Source organism: Apus apus, chromosome 14, assembly GCF_020740795.1.
Source record: "Apus apus isolate bApuApu2 chromosome 14, bApuApu2.pri.cur, whole genome shotgun sequence".
In the NCBI taxonomy this organism is placed as follows: Eukaryota; Metazoa; Chordata; class Aves; order Apodiformes; family Apodidae; genus Apus; species Apus apus.
The window spans coordinates 14,990,127-15,012,583 of NC_067295.1; the positions used below are offsets into that span (position 1 = coordinate 14,990,127).

Below are 22,457 nucleotides of genomic sequence, written 5' to 3' on the forward strand. Positions count from 1 at the left end.
GGGGCCCAGGGGAAGGGGATGGAGCGGGGTGGGGACGCTGTGAGGTGCCCCCCCCGGGGGTGGCAGCTCAGCTCCTACCTGCGAACTCCTGGCGCAGCGCCCGCACGAAGGCCCGTCCCACCACCTGGGCCCCCACCAGGATGATCTGCGCCAGGTACTTGGCCTGCGGGGACACCTTGCCGTTCACAGCTGTGCCGTGCCACGTCCCCTCCTCTCCCCTCTCCCCGGGCCCTGTCGCCCCCCGGTGTCTCCTGTCACGCCATGCCCCTTCGCTGTCCCCCCAAGAAACAGCTTTCTCGCCCCTCCCTGGGCTCCGTTCCCGCCCCGGGCCCAGCCTACCGTCACCCTCCGCCTCCCCGGGCCCTGCCCAGGCTGATCCTCCACCTCCCCACGGCCCCGTCCCCAGCCCGGGCCTTGCCCAGCATCATCCCCCGCCTCCCGGGGCCCCGTCCTTCCTCCCCCAGGCTCCACCCGGCCCTTTACGTCCCCCGGCCCTGCCACCTCCCCAGGCCCTGTCCACTCGCCCCCCCCCCCCCCAAGCCCCTCTCACCATCTTCCCGCCGCCGCTTCCGCCCCCGGCGGTCACGGGGTCAAGGAGCGAAGGTCGTACCGGCCACCGAGGCGGCGGCGGCGCGGGGCGGAGCGTGCCCGTGGCTCGCAGTACCGGGCACAGCGCCCCCTGGCGGCCCGGAGGTCCCGCGGCGGGGCCGCGCATGCGCACGGGGCGGTGCAGGCCCAGGCCGCGGCCTGTCCCGCTGCCCGGGCCCTTTGTGCCCTCCCCGCGCTTCCCCGGTTCCCCGGTCGCACACACCCCCACACACCCCCTGCCCCCCCCGCCCTTCCCGGCCTGGAATCACGGCAGGAGACGGGTGCTGGTGCAGCGGCTTTAATAGCGGGGCCTGCCCGCGGCGGGCGTGGGGCCTAGCGGCGCTGCACAGCCCGGGCCTCGGCCCCGCCGCGCCTCCCTGCGGCCTCCGGGCCCGCTGCCGTGTCCTCCTCCTCCTCCACATCCATGGCCTCCTCCTCCCTGCCAGGCCTGAGGGTCCCCGGCGTGGTCCTCGCCGAGGTGCCGGGGTCCGGCCTAGTCCTGCGAGGGGCCCGGTGGGCGTGAGGGTTGGCGGGGGAGCCCCGGCCCGGCGAGTGTCCCCTCCCTTCCCACCCCCTTACCCACTCGTCCTCGTCCACACCCTCGAAGGAGTCCTGGGGCAGTGGGTCGTCGCGGTTGCCCAGCCGGGCCACCATGGCGCTGAGGAGCTGCAGGGAGGCAGAGCAGAGCCGTGGGGCCCAGGGCACGGCCCCCCCCCACCCTCAGCAGAGTGGTCCCGGCTTGCCCCAGCACCCACCTCCTCCTTCTTCTGCTCGTCAGACTTCTCCTCCAGGTACACGGCTGCAGGGACGAACTTCCGCGCTGGAGCTTCTTTGGGGGCTTCACTCACTGGGGGAGCAGCACAGGGGTGGGGCAGGAGGGCTTTGCCCCGGGGCTGACACACACCCCCATCCCCGTGGGGCCCGGGGCCCTTGCCCTTCTGCCCCTCTGCACCCACCTGGTGTCATGTCAGCTGGCTGCAGGCTGGCCCGGAGCTGCTGCCCATCCTGCCCTGCCAGCCAGGCACTCCCACCCAGGGCTGGTTCCCACCACACACGGGTTGGGGGGTAGATATCATCCTGGAAATACTCCTTCTGCAGGGGCGAGGGGTCTTGAGGGGGGGGTCCCCTGCCTCCTACACCCCCCCCCCCCAACACAGCCAGACCCCACTGCCTACCTTGACACGTGGCACACAGAAAGCCACCGGCTCCAGGGTACTCTGCCCCAGGCGCAGCGCCCGGGCAAACTCCACCTCCCGCACCTCACACATGGTTTTGGGCAGGAAGACAAAGCCCTGATGGGGGGGGAAGGTGTGAGCAGGGTCTGGCAGTGCAGGCAGGGGAGTCAGGGATGGGCAAAGTGTTCAGGGATGGGCAGCACGGCCCAGGCAGGCCCCCCCTTTACCTTGTGGGGTTCGTTGGAGGTGAAGCTGTTGCACTCGAGGAAATAGGGGGGCTTGGGTGTCACCTCGTAGAGGGAGACTCTGGTGTCACCCTGGGGATGGAGCGAGATGGGGAGTGGCAGGGGTGTGACAGAGGATCCCTCTGCACTCTTGGGGTGCTGCAGGCATGTAGCCCTCAATTTTTTTTTGGTGGGAGGGGCAAGCCCTCACCTTGCCAGTGAGGAAGACAACACTGGTGTCCTCATCGTAGAAGGGCAGGAGGGTGGATGGGGCCACGTCAAGGCTGAGCACAGACAAGGGTCCCTCGGGCAGAGCCTGTGCCCGGTACAGGAGGATCTTCCTTTCGCTGCGACTGTGGGGAGGTGACAATGTGAGGAAGTGCAGTGCCCCTTGGAGACCCCTGCCCTGGCATGTGTCCCCCTTTGTACCTGTCAAAGCCAGACACCAGCAGGTAGTCGCCACCACAAACCCAAACCAGGCGTGCTCCACGGCCCCCCTCGGGACCTGGACCCTCCTGTGTGGGGTCAAGGTCACTCTGTCTGCTCTGAGAGAGCTGGGGGGATGGAGAATCCCCCCCTGCAGGCAACTGCCTGTCCCCCCAGCTCTCCACCTTGTCCCCACCATCGTGATGGTACCTGTTGAGGCTGGGGGCTGCTCCGGGGCTCATAAAGTCGTAACCGACCGTCTTTGCTCACTGTCGCCAGCTTCTTCCCATCAGGACTCCAGGCCAGGCTGAAGATCTGAGGAGAAGGATCCTCCATGTCCCCTTGCCTGGCCAGATGCACCCTCAGGATGTCGCCAGGTGTCATATTGTACCTGATCTGTGTGTCCCTGCAGGCGCAAGGCTTCCCGCCCGGTGCTCAGCTCCCAGATCCGCACCGTCATGTCATAGGAGGAGGAAACCAGGAGGTCGGACGCCACGGGATGGAAACGGATGGAGTAGATCTTCTCCGTGTGACCTGGCAAGGGTGAGTGATCTGTGGCCATCCTCAGCTGCACCGGGACGGGGACACCACTGGGCTGGCTTGTCCCCACCACGGGGTGCTCCCTGTGCCTCCCCACGCAGCCCTCACCTCGGAGGATGGCTTCAGGCTCCCGCAGCGTCTCCCTCAGCCCTTCCTCAGGGACCCGCCACAGCTGGATCTTGGCATCTTCACCAGCTGTGGTACCAAAACGGGTGGGCGGTGGTTAATACGGTGCTCTGGTGTGCCTGGGGACGACCCCAGTGCCCTCCCCACGGGGGTGGCAGTACCGACAGCAAGGCGCCGCGGGTCGAAAGGGTCCCAGCAGAGGTCGGCAACCGCCGCGCCGTTCTGGATGGTGGGCAGGGCCGCGTCGGGGAGACGGCCGGGCTTGGAGAGCTGTGGGAGAGAGCCGGGGGTCACCTGCACAGCAGGGCCTGGGGGACACCGTTCCACTGCGCCCGTGGGTGCTGCTGGAGGGGGGGGGTATCTCTCGGGATGGCCACGGCGCCACGGGTACCTCGAGGACGGCGATCTGTCCCCCGGCGGAGAGCAGGGGCAGGGCGACGCGGCGGGGGTTGGCGCAGAAGCCGTCGCTCTCGCCCGGCGTGGTGAGGCTGAGCCCCCGCAGGTTGCTGAGGTGGCTGTCGCGGTGCAGCACCCGGCCCTGCGCGTGCCGGAAGCGGGAGCTGGGCCCTGCCGTGGGGTGCGGGGGGGGGGGAACGAGTGAGCGCCCTGCGCGTTGTCACCCCGCCGCCCCGGCACGGGGGATGCCCCAGCCTGCCCTGCTGTCTGCTCACCCAAAATGCTCTGCAGGGATTTCTGGCTGGGGCTGCTGGCGAAGCCGCTGGAGGGGCCGGTGCTGGCTGAGAGGGAGGTGGTGGCGCTGCCCGGCGAGGCCAGTGAGGACGGTGAGGAGTAGCCACTGCCCTCCTATGGCAGAGAGAGAAGGTGGGCAGGGGGGCTGGTATCCCAGCCGTCCCCTGCCCTGTGGGATGAGGGTGGTGGGGGCCTCTTGGCACCCCGGTGTGCTCCCCAGTGCCCTGTGCTCACGCTCCGGTCGGTGTCGGTGTCGGCGGGGCCAGTGCTGGATTCTTGCTGCCGGGCACAAGCAATGACAGGGGAGGTGAAGGTCTCGGTGGGCTTCTGTGCAGGGTGCAGGCTCACCCGTCCCACCTGAGAGCGGGTAGAGTGCTGTGCAGGGGGTGGTGGCAGCCTCAGGTGATGCCACTTGTTGGGACACCCCCTCAGGTGACACTGACCTGCTGGTTGTCCCCTGCCCACCAGGCCTGGGCACTGGTGGCTGGCAGTGTCCCAGCGCAGTCAGGGAACAGATCCTCATGGAAGTCCTGGATGGACTGTTGGAGATGGGACAGGGCAAGGTGGGTGTCCCCAAAACCTAGCAGTCCCTGTCTTGCTGCCAGCTGGCATTGCCTAGCTACAGGACACTCCCAGCCACTCCTCAGCACCCCTGACCCCTCCAGCCATGAAGCCCTGTCCCTGTGAGCTGCCTGTAGATGTCAGACACTGCCTGCGCCGGGCTCCCTTACACACCCTGTACACAGCCTCTATATCAGCACCCAGCTCCCACCAGCACCCCTTGCAGCACCCAGCACCCAGCTTTCTGAACCCAGCGCTCAGGATTTGGCACCCAGGATCCTGCCTTCAGCACCCAGACTCTGCTGCCCAGCACCCACATTCCAAAGGCTTTAAGCACCTGGCCTTCAGGATCCAGCACCCACTGCACATCAGCACCCAGCCTGCAGGATCCACTGTCCAGCACCCAGCATCTTGCATGCAGCACCCAGCTTCCCAAACCCAGCACCAGCAAGCCCACCATCAGCACCCAGAACCCACCACACACTTTCCAGTCTCCACTACCCACCATCACCACCCAGCACCCAGGTTTCCCCCTCTGGCACCTTGATTTCCTTCCTCTCCTCCTCCCCCCAGGTTGGCGACCAGGGTCTCCCCACACCCGGGTGTCCTTTGCTGCCCACTGAGGTGGCACCCATGCGATGGCCCCAGGCACCCCTGAGGCAGTGCCACCCCCTCACCTTGCGTGGCACCAGGTAGCTGACGGGGACGATGGCGGTGTCGGTGAGCTGCAGGACACGCAGCACCTCACAGGCCATGACATCCAGGGCCAGGCGTGGCACGGTGGCCAGGCCCCTTGTGCTGCCCTCTGTCCGGCACTGGGTGACTGGGGGACAGGCAGGGTGGCCGTGGGGCAGGGTGGCCATGGGGCAAGCAGGGGCCGGGCCCCTGGGGCTGCCAGTAGCCTGGTGTGGGAGGGGTCCTGCTTACCCTGGGTGAGTGCTGGCTGTGCAGGTGCTGCCTCGAAGCAGTAGAGGAGGTTTTCTCCCTGGAAGAGAGGTGGAGGGGACAGGGCATGAGTGGAAGGACCCTGCCACACCCCCCTGCGCCCTTCTACACCCCCCTGCACCCCGACGCTCTGTTCTGCTGCCTCCCATACCCCCCTGCACCCTTCTGCTCCCCACTCCAGCCCCCTGCACCCCACTGTGCCCCCCTGCCCCCACCATGGGACCCACCTTCCCTGCCAGCACCAGCAGCCCAGTGTCAGGGTCGTACAGCGGGATGGCCGCCCTGCAATGGACAGGAGGTGGGTGCTGAGCCAGGGGTACCCATGGGTGCAGCACCCCGAGGGCCCAATCCTGCAACTTCCCCCACTCTGTGTGCCCTGAGCCCTGGGGCAGGAATCAGGTCTGACACGGCTGGTGCTCCATCTGTGCTCAGCCCCGGGCGTCCTGCTGCCAGCCCCGTGCCCAGCTGTGACACCCAGCCCTGGGGGAAGCCACCAGCACCCACTGGGGAGCCCCGGGGCTGGCCCAGCCAGCTTGGCCAGTTTGGGGTGGGTGTGTGGCACACCCCGGCACACTGCCTGCCTCAGCCAGCACCTGCTGTGCCAGCCGGAGCGTGGCCCTGCTCCCTGTCCTGTAGCCAGAGCTGCTGGGTGGCTGGAGGGGTGGCTGGAGGAGACAGTGACTGAGGGGATGGTGGCTAGAGGGGACAGTGACTGGGGGGACACTTGGTGGCTCCAGGGGACAGAGCTCAGGACATAATGGCAAGGTGGACCGTGGCTGGGGGGATGTTTGGTGGCTGGAGGTGACAATGACCAAGCAGACACCCTGTGGCTGCAGCAGAGGACAGTGGTCAAGCCATGCTTCTGACTGGGGGTGTTCTGAGTGGCTGGAGGGAACGGTGACCAGGGCAGTGCTCAGTGGCTGGAGGGGATGGTGGTGACAAGGAGCACTGAGCCAGCTCTCTGCCTTCCCTGGGCGGGGCAGAGAAGGGAGTTTGGCAGGCTGAGAACAAAGGGACAATCGATGACTTTCGGGGTGACCTTTCTGTGGCTGTGCCAGGGCAGGGAGCTGTGCCATGCCCTTACACCAAACAACCTGGAGGAAACAGGGCAAAACAGAGGCTGCTCTGTGCCCTGGCAGCTCCCCACGGCAGGGACACCTCATGGAGGGACATGCCATGGCAGGGACACCCCGGCGCTGCTGTGGGTTGTCACAGGGTTGCTGGGTGGCACAAGGGATGTGCCCCAGGACTGCTGGCACAATGTAGGCAAACACTGCCAGGGTGGCTGTGGCACCCACCGGGGTCCCCTGCCCGGCTGCGGTCACTGTCACCAGCGCTGCCACCACCAGGGCTGTGACAAGGGCACCCCTGGGTGCCTGGTTGTCCCAGCCCTACCCGTGCTGTCCTCGTGGTGCTGAGTGGGAGCGTTTTCCTGTGGCACTCAGCACAGCATGGCCATCACTGGCCCTTGCAGTGCCACCCACTGCCCCCCTGTCCCAGTTCTGAGGGTTCCAGGGTCACCAGTCACCCTGGGTATTCTGGATATGGGGGTCCCTGGGGGTGCCAAGGACACCTAGACCCTGCTGTTAGCAGGAGTGCCAAGGGTGTCAGAGGCCTGGGGGTCCTGGAGGTGCTGGGGCTCCCTGTGACTCTGGAGGGCCCTGGGAGCTCCTGGAGCTGCCTGTGGTCGTGGGGTGTCCAGGGGGTCTCTGTGAATCTGGGGGTCCTGGGACATTCTGGGGGGTCCCGAGGGTCCTTGTGAATCTTGGGGGTGTCCTGGCGGCCCCGGGGATCCCTGTGGCTCTGGGGGTCCCGGTGGTCCTGGGGGTCCTTGTGACTGTGTGGGTCCGGGGGGGGGTTCCGGGGGGTCCCGGCGGTCCCGGGAGTCCCGGCCCCCGTCGGGCCCCAGGTGCGCGGGGGGCGGAGCCTCGGGCCAGGCCTGCCCCACCCCTGTGCTCCGCAGCCAATGGGGAGGCGGCGGGAGGGCAGGCTCCGCCCCCCGCGGTTTTAAAGGCGCCTCCCGCTCCCGGCGCCAGCAGAAAGGGGAGCGTCCGCCGCCATGGAGTGACCGCCAGCCCCGGCCCTGCCCGGCCGCCCGCCCGGTGAGTCCCGCCTCCTCGGCCGCTGCTGCCCCGCGCCTTCCCTCGCCGCCCAGACAGGAGCTCGTGGGGCGGCGGCCCGTGGGCGGGAGGGGGCTCTGCGGGGCCTCCGGGGGCTCAGGGGGGTGGTGGGGGCCTGGGCTAGGCCACGGGGGCTTCAGAGCCGGGGGCCCGCCCCGGTGACAACGGCTCAGCCAGGCACCGGGGTCAGATCCCAGCTCCGGGCCTCGCCTGGGGGTCGGCCTGCCCTGCTCCCGTCAGGCCTTGGCTGAGCCAGGGATGCCCAGCCATCCTCTGCCTGGGCTGCGGGTGAGGCCTGGATCGGTGACAGCGCTGCGGTGGGCAGGGACACGGGTACAGGCAGGGCCCCATGTCCCCTGTCCCTGCCTGTGCCTGCCCCGCCACAGGATGCGCTGGGGTCCGCCTCGGGGATGTCAGCCTGGCGCTGCTGCTCCCAGCACGGGGATGGGCAGAGGTGGGCTAACATGGAGCTTGGCTCCAGGGCCCACAGGGGACCAGTGCGGTCCTGGGCCAGTGCTGTGCTCGCCCTGTCCCAGCAGACGTGGCAGCAGGACTCACCCTTTGGGGTCAGGCAGAGCTGGGAGCTGCTGGCAGCCATGTCCACCACCACCACCGTCCTCAGCAGAGGGCTCAGATGGGGTGGGGTTTGGCTGCCCTGGCCCTGCCTGTCCTCGGGGGCTGGTGTCCTGGGTTGCTGACCTGCCGTGGGGCTGAGCGGGGTCCCCAGGCAGTACCGGCGAGGGTTTCCCCCCCCAGCAGGGTGACAGATGCCAGCAGGGCCAGCAGCCAGCCTGGCTGCCGGCCGGCAGGGATGCCCCAGTGTCCCTCCTGCCACCAGCTCCCCGTGCGCCTTGTCACCCGGTGTGCGCTGTGGGGACGCCGGCCCCAGCACCATCTGTGGGTATGACTTTGGGCCACTTTGGGGTAAGCGTGTCCCTTCCCGTGCCTGCCTCTCTCCCAGGCCAGCAGCTGCCACCACAGCCAGCGCATCCCAACAGAGATGCTCCAGTTCCAAGACCCTTCTTCCCAGCCAGAATTCCTCACTCACGTTCCCCCCAACACACCCACTCCTGCCGACGTGCCCCACACCGGCAGGTCTCATCCTGCTGGGAGCGAGGTGGCCAGACAGGCCTGACCCAGCCGGGGCCGTGCTGCTGCCCACACAGCGCTGGGCAGTGCCTCCATCAAGGATCACACTAATTACTGTTTTTCCCCGCGCCGCACCAAGGCCGGGTGGCCTCGCCGGGTGGCCCTGACGCAAGCGCTGCCTGCCCGGCTGGCTCTGCAGGAGGGACGCGGCAGGAGGAAGCGCTTGGGGACACCCGCGGTCACCCCAGTCACGCCGTAGGAATCTGCCCGTGCTGCCGGGGCCGCGCGTGGCAGCATCGCCGGCCTCCTCCCACCCGCCGCCGGCGTTCCCGCTCCTCCGGAGGCGGTTTGGCTGCCGGTAGAGCGGCTCTGCTGGTTTTTCTCCTTGCCGGCACCTGAGCTGGGGAGCGCGGCCGGGTCAAAGGGGCAGGAGTGGGACCGAGGGGCCGGCAAGCGCCCTGGGGAATGCAATAACCAGGCTTGCATTCCTCCGGGGCTGCTGCGGAAACTTTAATTAAATAGGGAGGGGAGCCCGGGAGGAGGTGGGAGCTGCGCAGCACGGGGGTGGGTTGAAGGGGAGGAGGATTAAGGGCTTAATCCTGCATCCCCCCGGCTGCGTCTCGGGAGGGGGCACGTGCCGATGTGGGCTTGTTTTGGGAGGGAAGCAGCGCCTGCGTCCCACCCGGCAAAGGCACCGTGTCCGCTCCCTGTGGTGACAGGGACAGAGCCCAGGGCCTGGCTTCATGCGGGGCCCTGTCCTGCCTGTGCTGGTGCCTGCAGACCGTGAAGGCAGCCCACCGGCCTGCTGGCAACAACGGGGGCTTTGTTTGGCTGCAGGGCCTTGCTTGCCGGTGTGGGAAGGGACATCCTGGCTGTGCTGGGTTGTCCAGGGAGAACTGTGCACAGTTCCCCTGCACAGTGGGGAAGGGCAGGGACCCCCAGGAGGGCTCCCCCAGCCCCTCCTGTGCAGGTGTCACCTTTGTCCTTAAGTCACGCGGTGGGTGTGAAGCGGAGTGTGCCCTGCTGTGTCCCTGGCCCTGGGCAGGCAGTGGGACAGCCTGGTCTGGGGGGCTGCAGGCAGGGAATGGGGACACGGCACTCCCACCCCAATAGGCTGGCAAGGAAAGGCTGAGCTGGGACTGGGGGAATCCGAGCCCGGATCCTCCCCGCAGCCGGAAAATATGAATAATTCGGCAAATATCTGCGGTGCAGGCGTGGGGAGCCCAGCCAAGGCAGCAGCAGGCCGCTGGCAGGGCGGTCCTAACACCTCCAGCAGAACCGGGGCCCCCTTCTCCATGCCTGGTAGACCCCCGGGATGTGGGGAGGTTGTTTCCCCTGCCTCCCTGTTTTTGGAAGGGTGAACACCCTGTGGAGCTGGGCTGGCTCAGCCCTTCTCTGCCCTCAAACAGCGCCGGGGTGTCTGGGCGGGATGCCGGCGTGTGCCGGCGGAGCGGGGTGATGCCGCGGGAGAGGCGTGCGGGTGGAGCAGCCCTGCTGCTCGTGGCCAGGCGGGGATGCGCGACCGTGGCCGGGCCGGCTGAACCTGCCTGGAGCGGGGAGCCTGGCAGGCGAGGAGGAAATGCCAGTGTAATTAAAGGGACAAGAAAAAGAGGCTTAAGAGTCAGCAGCTGGTTGCAGCACGGGACACGTCAGCGAAACCCGACCCTGGCATTGCAAAACCAGCCCCGGCCTCACCAGCCTCCCCGGGCCTGGCCCTGCTCTGGCGCTGCCCACCCGGGCAGTCTGGCACTGCGGTGGCACCACAGCCATGCCCAGCACCCTGTGCCCAGGGCTTTGCTCGGCTGCTGGAGCCACCTCCAGGCTGGCATGGCAGTGAGGGGTGCTGGGCCTGCCCCCCTTAGCCCCATAAATGCTTCACGAGAGCTTCACGGTGCTTTACCAGCTCTGTTCGGTCCTTTTGCCGGGCACCGATGGCTTGGCTGTGATGTGGGGGTGCGGTGGGACCTGGAAGTGTTGAGGGGGCTGAGGGGTGAGCTGGGGTTGCCAGGGAGGGGACAGGGTGATGGTGACACCCTGGATGTCACCCAGCTCCTCCCCAGTGTCAGGGGGCTGACGGCACAGGCCGTGGCGGGGCTGGGCCGGTTGGGCCAAGTGACTCAGGCAGCTGCGGTGACCCTGCCCAGCGGCAGGCGCACCCCACCCTGGGGTGCACCCCACCCTGCAGAGGCGTTAACCCCCTGCACTGACTGCAGGCAAGCACGGCTGCCTCTGCAGCCTGGGGGGGCTCTGTGTGCTGGGGGGGGGGGAATGTGTCCCCCAGCAGGGCCCCACACGGCGGAGGGGTGGCGGGGGCAGCCGGCACGTGCGGCTGTGCGACCCGGCGGGCCCCCGCACACGGTGGGCCCCTCGCCAGGCCCAGCAGGGGCTGCCGAAGCTGCAGACAGCTCTGAGCAGGGCTGGGGAAGGGGCTGGCAGGGCAGGGGGCCAGCAGCAACCCCACCTCTGGCAGCCTGGTGGGGTTTGCTTCTTCCCTGCCCAGGGACCCCACTGCCACCTCCCTGTGTGTCCCTGTGATGTGGTGGTAGGAGACAGCAGGTCCCTGGCCCAGGTCCCACTACCCTCCCCCCCCCACCCGTGCTAATTAGGAGAGTCATTAAAAGGGCTGAAAAACAGCGTTGAGAGACAAGCCAATCACCTCCAAAGCAAGGACATCAGCCAAGGCATCCATGGGGGGCTGGGCCAGGTTTGGGGACAGCCTCAGTCACCCCAAGAGCATCCTCCCCCCCCCATCCCTCTCCTCATCCCAGAGGGACAAGGGTGCAGCCCCAGGTGCTGTGCCAGGTCCCCTGGGTATCAGCAGGACAGGGAACAGCAAGGTGACGCACAGCCGTAGGGGACAGGAGTCAGCTCAGGGGTGATGATGAGCCCCAGGACTCTGTAGGGGACACAGCTGACTCCAACGGGCACAGGGGGAACCTGTGGGGCAGGGGAGCAACCCGCTCCTTCAGCTCCACAGCCTGTGCCCAGACCACCCCATGGCAGGGACCACCCTTGGGTGCTCCATTCCGAGGGGTGTTGCTGCTGCCAGTGATGCAGGCAGGAGCAGACCCTCCCTGGGTGCAGCTGTGGGACAGTGGCAGAAGTGAAGGGTTAAACCAAGCTGGGTGTACTGGGAAGGCCACCAGCTCCCCCCACCCCGGCTCTGCTCCAAAGCCCCCGTTTGATTTGCACCCTGCCGAGAGCAGCCGGGGAGGTGGGGGCCCATTGGGGCACAGTGCCCCCCTGCAGATGGTCCTGACAAGCCAGGCCAAACCTGGTGGGACATGTCTCCTGGTAGAGCCTGGGGCATACAAAGGTACCAACGTCCCTAAATCCTGGGGGTCCAGGGAGGGGGAGAGCTGGGGCCAGGCTCCCTGTGCTGCTTCGCTCTCACTGGCTGTGTCCCAGGCAGGAGTGTGGTGGGGACCTTCCCACTCCATGGTCCCTTTCGGGCCAGAGGGTCCTGGGCAGGGCACAGGGAGACAGCTCTCCCTCCCCAGCAGGGATAGCAGGGGGATTCTGAGGTACCCCCTGGCAGGGTCTTGCCCCTAACCTTGGCTGCTTTTCTCTCTCCCACAGAGCTGACACCATGAACCAGCTGATCCTTTGCACGCTGCTTCTCTTGGCCCCCCGGGAGCTGGTTGGGGCGTGTCCCGCGGGCTGCCAGTGCCAAGACCCCAAAACCATCCTGTGCGCGGCCAGACGGGGCCAGACTGTGCCCCGGGGGCTGCCCCCCAACACCCTCTCGCTCTACGTCTTTGAGAATGGCATCTCAATGCTCAGTGAGGACAGCTTTACGGGCCTTCCCGCCCTCCAGCTCCTGGATCTCTCACAAAACAAGATCACCAGCATCCAGAAAAACATCTTCCAGCCCCTGACGGAGCTCGTCAACTTGGACCTGTCCTCCAACCAGCTGCAGGAGATCACCAACGAGACCTTCCATGGGCTGCGGCTGCTGGAGCGGCTCTACCTGCAGAAGAACAGGATCCAGCACATCCATGCCACTGCCTTTGACACGCTGGAGAACCTCCTGGAGCTGAAGCTGCAGAACAACCAGCTCTGGGCTGTCCCCCCCCTCAACCTGCCCAACCTCCTGCTGCTGGACATCAGCTGGAACAAGATCCCCACCATCGCACCAGGGGCCTTCCATGCCGTCAACATCGAGTCCCTGAAGATTGCGGGGCTGGGCCTGACAAGCTTAAACGAGGAGCTCTTCCAGGTCCAGAACAACCTCCACGAGCTGGATGTCTCTGACAACCTGCTGGAGTGCGTTCCGGCGGTGCTGCGGCGGCTGGGGAGCCTCACCAAGCTCAGCCTGGCTGGCAATGCCCGCATCTCCCAGCTGCCAGCTGAGGACTTCCACAACCTTCACAACCTCCAGGAGCTGGACATCAGCAACCTCAACATCAACACCATCCCTCGGGATTTTTCCAGCTTCTTCCCCAGGCTGCGGGCCATGACGGCCGCTGGCAACCCCTTCAACTGCATCTGCCAGATGAGCTGGCTGGTGCAGTGGGTGAACGCCAGCAGCGTGCTCCTCCGACGGCCTGAAGAGACACGCTGCCACTTCCCCCCTAAAAACTCAGGCAAGCTTCTCCACCACCTGCAGTATGCTGACTTTGGCTGCCCCACCACCACCACCACCCCCACCACCCGCCGCACCACCACGCTGCCACCGCCCGCCCCGCTCCCCACCAGCAGCCGCCCTGCGCCGCAGCCCAGCACCGCCGTGCCCACCCTGGGGGACGAGTCCCCCCAGAGCAGTTCCACACTGGTGCCCTTCAGCGGCCCCCCAGCCCCCACCAGCCCCCCCCCACCCATCTGTCCCCCTCGCACATGTCTGAACGGTGGCACCTGCCACCTGGGTCCCCAAAACCACCTGGAGTGCTTGTGCCTGGCAGGTTTCACGGGAATGTACTGTGAGGTGGAGGCGAGGGGGACGACGCCGAGCCTGGCCACGCAGGCCCCACCGCCCGGCAGGCGGGTCAGCATTGCTCAGGTTGGCAGCACCTCCCTCAAAGTGGACCTGCAGAACTACATCCAGTCCAGAGCGCAGCTGAAGGGGATCCGCCTGAGCTACCGCAACCTCTCCGGGCCGGACAAGCGGGCAGTGATGCTGCGTTTACCGGCTTCACTCTCTGAATACACAGTGCGGGCGCTGAAGCCCAACTGCACCTACCGCGTCTGCATCGGGCCCCTGGGGGAGAAGGTCTCCAAGGAGGAGCACTGTGCTGAGGCGCAGACCTTGCCAGCGAGTCACCAGCAGCACTCCCCTGTCACCCAGAGCAAGGACAGCAACCTCACCCTGATGATCGTCCCCGCGCTGGCTGCCATGCTGCTGCTGGTGGTGGTGATCACCGCCAGCACGTACTACTGCCGGCACCGCCAGCCCAAGGCGCACGCCGGCACCGGGGGGGATGCAGGCCCGTTGGAGCTGGAAGGGGTGAAAGCCTGCCTGGAAAACGGGGATTTGAGCAGCCACGGCCGCAAGGTGCCGGAGGCAGCGATGCTTTCCGGCGGCTCCGAGTGCGAGGTCCCGCTCATGCAGTCACACTACCCCAGCAACAACAACACCCCGGGGCTCAAACCCTCCTATTTCTGAGCCAGGTTGGGATGGAGCTGCTGGCAAGGGGAGCCCTGCACAGACCAGGGGCACCCAGCCGGGTCCCTCTGGGGCGAGGAACGGCGAGGAGTTAACTGAAGTAAGGCAGAAAAACCTCAAACCCCTAACGTGCAATTTCTGAGAGGCTGCGGCGCTTCGGAAGGAGACACTAATTTTACCACTCAGTGCCTTGATTTCTGAGACTCGACATAGAACATGGGTAGCGAAAGGGGGGGAGGGGGGGAAGGTTTGGTTTTTAATTTGGGGGTTGGGTGGGCTTTTTTTAGCCACTGCTAAAAAAAAAAAAGCTGCCGTTGACTCGGCTAAGGGACGTCCACGTGCTGGTAACAAGGGTCCTTTAGCAGAGCACGACCCGTGACTCTCAACTCCCTGGAAGCTGATGTGAGCAATAAGGCCTGGCCGAGGTGCTGGGACCCTCGGGAACCCCGGGCTGAAGGAAGCGCCGAGCAGGTGAACCGGGAATTGAAGCTTTAAGAACTCAGAGAGAATATTTATACACGGTTATTTCCCATTTCTTCTGGGAAAACTAATTTTTTTTTTTTTTTTTTTTCCTAGTACAGGTTTGTGTACATCTCTTTTGTAAGGCAGACCAGAAGGGCATCTTTTTGTAAAAAAAAAAAACAAACAAAAAATAATTAAAATAACAACGAAGAGAACTGCTTTTGTAGGCCCTGCCCATCTTGCCCTGGTGTGTGGGCAGGGATATGGGCAGCATGGCATGTCCCCTGCAGAGGAGTGGGAAGGTCAGCTGGGTCCTCCCATTGTTGTTGGCAAATGCTGGGATGAGTCAGGGGGGTGGAGGGGGGGAGTTTTCTCGGCACTGCCCCCCACTGTGGGCGCTGAGGGGGTGTTCCCGAAACAGCGGCCACAGGTTTCAAATCAGCCCCTGCCCTGTGCATCATCCAGCCTGACTTCATCCCTCCCTGCCTGCCAGATGACTCGGGGGGCCGCTGTGGGACAAACAGCCCAGCCCAACCTCTGCAACTGAGGGGCTGCAGCGGCTTTCCCCCACCACCAGCACCCCTTGAGGCCCCAAAGTGCCCATGACAAGTGTCAGCCTGCTCAGTGCCCCCCCCCCACAACCCAAACCAGGGGCTGCAGCTGGAGCTGAGGCTTGGGGCCCCCACGGTGAGCCCCCCCCGCCTTGGCCCTGGGAACAGCCGGTTTCGTGCGCCGGCCTGGGCTGGGAGCCGGCGCTCGGCAGGTTCCCGCTGCCAAGTGGTTTCTGCTCCAACCCTCTGGTTTTAATCGTTTTCCAATCCTTTATCTTTCGGGGCTGGAATTTTCCAGGTTGGGGCCCTGCCCGCCGAGGTATGTTTGATTTGGAGAGAATGAGCAAAAAGTGGGGCTGAAGCCGCCAAGCAGAGCCGAGGGTCACCGCCGTGCCGCACCGGGGCCGGCGGCTCTTTGGGAGGCACGGCTGTGCCGCAGGACGTGGCCCTGACCCTGCTGGTGCCCTGGTCCTGCTCACCCCAGCAGCTCTGGATGCAATTAGGGGTGGTGGGGGCTGTCTGGCGTGGCCCCCCCGGCTCCCAGGTGGGCTTCCGGCAGGGCTGGCTCCCATTAGGGCCGGCAGGAGGGGCCCCTCGCCGGCGCGGGCGGCTCGGTGCGATGGCCACGTTCGCCCGCTCAAAGGGCCCATTGTGGTCCTCTCCCCACAGATTTTTCAAATTAACATCCCAAATTCCTCTGAAAATTGCTGCTGTGTAAATATTTTCACTGCGAGCTTTGTATATTTTCCAGCCCCGCGAGGAGGAGAGAAATAAAGTCCCTGGTGGAGCCACAGCCTCGTGCCGGGTGCCTCCGACCGGCCGCCACCACAGACCCCCGAGCCCGGCCGGGTGCAGGGTCGGCCCCTGAGTGTCCCCTCACCAGCAGCAGGGACCTCACAGGGTCCCTCCAGCCCCTTCCCTCCCAGCTGCCTGTTTTCCCTCTTGCTGCTTGGCTCCATAACATGCCCTTCCCCTAACAAAGACATTTTCCCCACTTGCAATTAGCTGGTAGCTTGCAGGGGACCCCCACCCCCCACATGCCAGGTGGGTCCTGTGGACCCTCACAGCCCCTTGGCAGGTCGCATCACTCCGGGGGGACTTAAGAGCAGCTTCAAAGTGACCAGGTCTGCACTGGAGATGCCATACTGGCTGCTCCAGCGTGGCAGGGGCCTGGTTTTGGCAGGTGCAGTGCAGCCGGGGAACCCCAAGCTGAGGTTTTTGAGGCTGTTCAGAGGAGCTGGGAACCAGCTGTGGAGAGTGGGGATGGGGCTGGAGCAGCACAGGGAGGGGTAAGAGGAGGCCCACCCGCAGCACAGGAGGTGTGGGGGGTGCTGCCACCAGGGCAGGGCTCAGCACCCCATGGGGCTCAGACACCCACCTCCAGCACCCATGTCTGCACCCAGGTGGCTCCACTGGAGCTCAGCAGTGCCCAAAATGTGCCTTTCCAGCCCCTGGGCCCCTGCAGTTTCCTGAAGCCAAGCAAAAAATCCCCCCCAGCCACTGCCAGTCCCGGCGCGCACCAGGAGCGGCTCCGAGCGGCACATCGTGCGGTTCTGCTAATTCCTCCGAGCTGAATCAGCCCCAGGGAAGGATTGCAAAACCCCCTGAAATTAACCCAAAGAAAAAAAATCCCTCTGGCTATGTGATCCAGCGGGGCCAGGAACTGAGAGCCCTGGGGAGCCACAACGGGCAAGTCCTGCTGCCCCAGCGCTGGCCCCGTCCTGCCCACACCCCAATGGCTGCAGGCCTGGAGGTCTCTGGCCTCCAGAGAAACACTCCTGGCTCCGGGCATGGCCTGTGGAAACTAAATCCTGGTCCTTCAGGTCCCCCAGGTCCCCACGGCTGGAGCAGAGCCCCGGGGGGATGTGCTGCCTCAGTGCCACGGGTCCCCATCCCTGCTCCCTTGGGACACGAGGGCACGTGTGTGCCCGTCCTGCAGCCCCACACACTGGGCTGCCAAGAAGAGCCTTGTGAAGAGGCGGAAATCCCTCAAAACCTGGGCTGCTGGGAAGAGCCTTGTGGAGAGGCAGGAATCCTGCTGGCTTCCTGGAAAGCCAGGGAGGCTGGTGGGCCAGAGAGGTGGCGGGTGGGCCGAGGCCATGGCCCATCTGGGAGTGATTTGGGCGCTGCCACCACCCTCTGCCTTCCCGCCTGAGCAGCCTCGTGCCCGGCACAGGGTTATTTTTACACGGTGTAATTACGTGGCCAGGCAGCCACCTCATCATTAACCCCTGAGGATCTCGCCCCCTCTCCAGAGGATGGGTCTCACTGAGTTGGTACCTGATGGGGTGGCCTCTCCTGCCAGCCTTGTGGCTTGAGGTTGGCGGCCAAGCAGGAGCAGCAGGAAAAGCCCCTTCCCCACTGCTGGCAAGGGGTCTGCAGGAGAGACAGGGATGGAGACAGGGTGGGGACAGGGATGGACCTCTCCTGGTCAGGGCTCTGCCACTGAGACCTGCCCACTGCAGTGGGTGTTGTCAGAGACACCCCCAAAACATCCAGCATGACCCAAAAGGGCTGTGAAATTCCTGGGGAAAAAAAGGGCACAGGACATTGGAGCCAGGCAGGCTGGGAGCAGGACAGGCCATCAAGTTCTCCTTAGAGCCAGTTACTGGGGACAGGTGGCAAGGTGATGGTAGGACCTGTGTCTCAGTGGGGACACGTGCTTTGGTGCACTCAGGGGCTGGAGCTGGCTCAGCCCTGGGCTTTGGCTGGGGCAGAGGCAATGGGTGGGGACTCAGCATCCCTGGGCAGCGTCCCCTGGGAACTGCCCAGGCCCCTCCATATCCTGCTCCATCCAAACAGCCCCAAATCCCTCTGCAAACATCATGCTGTGCCGGCTCCCTGCTGCAGGCAGATCCCAGCTCCAGCACCTCCCACCTCTGGTGGACTTTGCACCACGAAGGGTGGTGGGGATCTGGCCACCCCCATCTCCCAGCCCTCACCACCATCCTGCCCCGTGGGGATCTGCCCAGCACTGGCACATGCCACGGGGACATGGCTCATGGGAACCTTTGCCAACCCGGTCACCTCAGCCTGATCGACCCAGCCAGCCACAACTCTGAGCCAGCCACAGTGGGCACCTCCCTGGGGACACTTTTGGGGCACTGAAAGATGCAGCGACACAAAGGAGCTGCTGTTCTAGCTGGCCTGGTGTGGTGACAGTGACAGCACCGTCCCCTGGCAGTGCCGCAGCCGCCGGGCGCGCGGCAGCGGGGTCTGGTCGCTGACCCCAGTCGGAGCTGGTAACCCAACCCCACTGGTGCTGGTTATAATTTAGGGCAACAATAACCTATTGAGGCCCCTTCCTGGCTCCTGCCCTGCTGCTCCTTGATCTAATTAGAGGGGGACGGGGCAGGGGGAAGGCAAAACCCGAGGCGAGGGGAGCAGCGGGTACTCGAAGGGGACATGTTGCAGATCATGGCACAGAGAGGGGCTGGGGCCACCCCCACTACCCATCCCCAGCTTCCCCTGGGGGCATGGGCATTGGTGGGGAGGGTCAGCTCCTCAGCCCGGCACCAACGCAGCCAGGGAGATTAAAAATGAGGTTTACGTTACGGCAAAGATCTCGCCTGCTGAGGATTTGGGATGGGGGACACCCCAAAACGCACCTGCTGATGTGGGGGTAAATGGGGCTGGGCTCCCCACCCCTGTTCTCTGCCTTCTTCCCTGTGATGCTGGGCAGGGTCGCAGCCACTCCGTGGGGTTTGCAGCAGCGGTGGGCACTGGGGTAGGCAAGCTGGGGGTGTCCCCTGCTGTGGGGAACGCCACGGCCCCACTCAGGAGTGCCACAGGCTGCTTGGCACGAGCGGTGCCGGCTTGGCGGGCACGGGCCCCTGTGGTGGGGCACGGTGGGGACGCGGCGGGGAGGGGGGGGGAACGCGGTGGAGATGCGGTCTCCCCTTCCTGCCGGCCCGGCGTCAGTAATGACTGGTATGAGTTTCCTGCCCGCCCACTGATTGCTTCCTCAATGAGCCGCTGCTCCCCGTGCTCAGCTCTCGGCGTGGCCGGCACCACCGCAGCCCACCCTGTCCCACACCGGGTACCCACAGCCACGCTTGGAGACCCCCCCCCCAAAGGGCACCCCAGCCCCACGGCGGCCGTGTTGCACCGAGCCCCACAGAACCTGCAGCTCCCCTGGCTGGGTGCTGCCTCCTCGGGGGGCTCCCAGTGACCCCCCCCCTCCCCCCCCAAAACCCTCTGGGTCTCCTGAGCACAAACCCCACTCCCCCCCCGCGGCCTCCGACGGGAAGGGCTGTGCCGGAGGGAGAGCGCAGCCCCCGCTCGGCACCTCTGCCGGGAGCCAGACCAAATCCCCCTCCGCCATTTGTCATCTCCGCCAGATTTACAGGCTGCCTAAAAAAAGCACCTCAGCGGCTCCTCGGCGCTGGAGGGGGCTGGGGGGGGGGGGGCGGTCCCAGCTCTCTCTCTCTCCCCCCCAGCCCCTCTCCGTACGGCCCCTCACGCAGCCACAAGCCGGCAGAGCCCGCCAGCCGCATTCCTGGAGCCGGGAAACCCGGCAGCCAAGGGAGCCGCAGCCCGCGCGGAGGGGCTGAGCGCGGCTGCAGCCAGCTTAGCCGGGCTGGCTCGTCCCGGCCCACGGGGTGCCAAAAAAGCAGCGGGGTTTGGTGTAATTCCCACTGGGTAGCAATAAGGGACTCCAAAGTGTCCCCTCGCAGCGTGCCCTGGCCTCACCTGGGAGGGTTCACTCATGATGGCTGGTCACCCAGGCTGGATGTGGCAACCCCCGGGCTGCTGGGGCAGAGCTGGGGGGCAGGAGAGCTGCGAGCACACAGGAGGATGAGGGACGCTCCTTCAGCCTCCCTGCCTGCTCCCACCCTGGGCTGCTCCCCTGGCCACCATGCCAGCACCATCCCACTGTGCCCATAGCTGATCCTGTCCCCTCCTGTCAGTCCCAGCTGCCACCAGCACCAGCCTAGAGCTGACACCTCAGTGCGGGGGACACCAGCAGGGTGGCCAAGGGCCTCCCCTCAGGTCCTCACCAGAGGCCCCGTATCAGCTCCCAGCCTTCTCCAGCATCCCAGCCATCCACAGAGCCAGCCTGGCATGTGGCGAGGGTCCTGGCACCCCTGTGCTTTGCCAGCAGCTCTGGGGAGAGCTGGTGGCTTCCAGTACACCCCGGCAAGGATCTTGCCCCAAACCCCCGTGGCCTCAACAGGATGACGTTGCTGCTGCCTCCTCCTCCCATTTCCTCACCAGCACCATGACACCAGGCAGTGTGGGAGAGGCCAGGCCAGGCCTAACTGGAGCTTTCCTCACTTGGGCAGTGCCCCACAGACAGGAGACATCTCCATGGTGCCTTGACGAGGGGCGCCGACCCTTTCTGGCCACCAAAGCTCCTCTGTCACTTCCCCAGGGGATGCCCAGCAAGCATGGCTCTGCTGCTGGCCTGGCCCCAGCTGGCTGTGCAGCTGCTGGGGCACGAAGCCCCGCGGCCCCGCCGGGAGCAGCAGCCGGGGCTGAGCCGCCCGGTGCACGGGCAGCACCAAAGGTCTGTTCACCCCCAGCATCTTGTGCTGCCCCAGCACACGAGCCCGCCCAGCTAGCTGCCACCTCAGACACTGCTGCTGCTCTTCCCAGTGCCACCACAAAGCACAGCTCCCAGTGCTGCTGGGGGCACCTCTATGCTATCCTCCGTCACTGCCGCCGCCCTCCCATCCCACCCAAACGGTGCCGGGGATGCCCAGCCTTGTCCGCAGCTTCATGGCCAGGCTTCCTGCTGACTCCTGCTCCACTACCACGCTCCCCGTCAGTCTCCAACCATGGCATCTCCACCACCTGCCCTCCTGCCCTCTGGCGAGTCCCCATCCCTACCCAGGTGAGGTGTCCAGTGTCACGGTGAGCGTCGCCCCGCTGAACCGCCGCGTGTCCCACAGCTTCACCTCCCGCTCCCGCATCTGCAGGGGCACAGACATGGCATCAGTGGGCACCGGGGCTGCCCGGCTGGCCCCGTGGCACCACCTCCTTCCATCCCCAGTGAGGGTCAGGTCAGACAGGGAGGGGACCTCCTGCTTTCACGGGGGACAGGCCACCCAAAAAAAGCAGCTGGGGCCCTGGCACAGACGCACAGGGAGCGTGGCTGGGACATCCCAGTAGCACCAGGGCTAATCCCGGCATGGACAGTACCTGGCTGAACCCGACGGAGATGAGGCAATCGCTGGAACCCATCCAGAGGAGCCGGGAGTCCTTGTTGTGCTCATGTCCTGGGACACTCTGCAAGGCACAGGAGACACGGCTGTCAGGACGGCCACCGGCCACGCTGGGAACGCTGCGTGGGATGCCTGCTTCACCAGCAGTGTCTGGGACTGCCCCGGAGCTGAGCGCTGGCTCTCAGCCCAGCTGAGAGGTGCCCGTGGTGACAGTGTGGTGGGGACAGCCTGCAAGCAGTGACAGTCCTGAGCCCCCACAGGTGCCAGCGTGGTTGCTTTGTGGAATGGCTGGCCTGGCTCCCGGCAAGGAGCGGAGGGTGGCAGCAGGTAATGTGAGCGTGAGGGACGTGGGACAGCTACCCAGACCCCCGGGGCTCGTCCCACACCTGCCAAGGGGCTTGGGGGCCAGTGTGCTGTGAGGAAGCTGCTCCATGCCAGCAGGTATGAGAAGAAGCTCAACCACAGCCGTGGCTGTGGTCACAGGGACTTACTTCCCTGGCTGCATCTCTGGGCTCTTGATCCTTGCAGAATCCCGGCTGCTGGGTGCCTGGCATGAGTCCAGATGCTACCGAAACACAGGGTGAACTGAGCCCGGCTGTCCCCACACTGTCCTAACCCCCTACAGACCCACTCCACACTTCCCCTGGGATCCTTGCGGGCCAGGACCGCACGATATGGGCTGTGTCCTGCCCACTGACCCCAGCCCAGTCCCCTCCCCAGGCCCTGGTGCCACTCTGCCGAGGACGGGAGGGGACAAGTTACCACGAGGCTGCTGGCAGCTGCCTGCCAGCTCCCATGTGGCCCCCAGATGGGTCCTGCAGTTCCCAGCACCCCAGCGGGAGCCGGCAGCCAGTGCTCACCCCATGGGGCAGGCAGCACTCGCAGCCCCCTCACTCTCCCAATTAAAGGCTGCTCATGATTCCAGAGCTGGCACGGCAAAGCAGAGGGCTCTGCCAGAGCTTCCAGTGTGGTGCTTCCGGCACTTCTGTGCAGGGCAGGAGGGATGGGGGAAGCACAGGAAGGTGCCTGTGTGTCCGCAGCCCTGGGCTGGCACATGGTGACCTCAGAGCTGGAGGAGACATGTCCCGTGAGCTCCATCCCCTTGGTGTGACCATCGCTGGCCACGACAGCACTGTGACAACCAGCGTGGCTCTGCCACCACGGCAGCCCAGCGAGGAGGCACAGAGGTGC

General features: G+C 65.7%; 2 protein-coding genes across 5 annotated transcripts in view; one reads left to right on the forward strand and one right to left on the reverse strand.

Annotated features, from left to right (window-relative positions):
- Nucleotides 1-22,457, reverse strand: part of CORO7 (coronin 7) — a 38,776-nt gene that overhangs the window by 1,691 nt on the left and 14,628 nt on the right. Inside the window, exons 8-28 of one of the 4 annotated variants that reach the window (XM_051631910.1) lie at nt 21,244-21,330; nt 20,932-21,014; nt 5,503-5,557; nt 5,258-5,315; nt 5,008-5,153; nt 4,213-4,308; nt 4,004-4,126; nt 3,751-3,883; nt 3,471-3,646; nt 3,241-3,349; nt 3,062-3,148; nt 2,805-2,947; nt 2,624-2,728; nt 2,417-2,502; nt 2,199-2,340; nt 1,991-2,080; nt 1,764-1,880; nt 1,545-1,680; nt 1,344-1,435; nt 1,168-1,254; nt 79-163 (exon numbers count right to left, since the gene is read on the reverse strand). In XM_051631910.1, the coding sequence (XP_051487870.1) occupies nt 79-163; nt 1,168-1,254; nt 1,344-1,435; nt 1,545-1,680; nt 1,764-1,880; nt 1,991-2,080; nt 2,199-2,340; nt 2,417-2,502; nt 2,624-2,728; nt 2,805-2,947; nt 3,062-3,148; nt 3,241-3,349; nt 3,471-3,646; nt 3,751-3,883; nt 4,004-4,126; nt 4,213-4,308; nt 5,008-5,153; nt 5,258-5,315; nt 5,503-5,557; nt 20,932-21,014; nt 21,244-21,330 (2,236 nt within the window). Of the gene's footprint in view, nt 1-78; nt 164-550; nt 731-870; nt 1,088-1,167; nt 1,255-1,343; nt 1,436-1,544; nt 1,681-1,763; nt 1,881-1,990; nt 2,081-2,198; nt 2,341-2,416; nt 2,503-2,623; nt 2,729-2,804; nt 2,948-3,061; nt 3,149-3,240; nt 3,350-3,470; nt 3,647-3,750; nt 3,884-4,003; nt 4,127-4,212; nt 4,309-5,007; nt 5,154-5,257; nt 5,316-5,502; nt 5,558-20,931; nt 21,015-21,243; nt 21,331-22,457 lie in introns of those variants that run through there. The other 3 variants (XM_051631907.1, XM_051631908.1, XM_051631909.1) reach the window with 3 other exon arrangements.
- On the forward strand, nt 7,291-14,308 carry VASN (vasorin). The gene is made up of 2 exons (XM_051631920.1): nt 7,291-7,377; nt 12,064-14,308. Exon 2 carries the CDS (start codon nt 12,074-12,076, stop codon nt 14,084-14,086), a length of 2,013 nt encoding a protein of 670 aa, XP_051487880.1. The 5' UTR covers nt 7,291-7,377; nt 12,064-12,073; the 3' UTR covers nt 14,087-14,308.

Excerpts from the sequence above, each read along its gene's own strand:
- VASN (XM_051631920.1), top strand. The coding sequence starts at position 12,074 with ATGAACCAGCTGATCCTTTGCACGCTGCTTCTCTTGGCCCCCCGGGAG.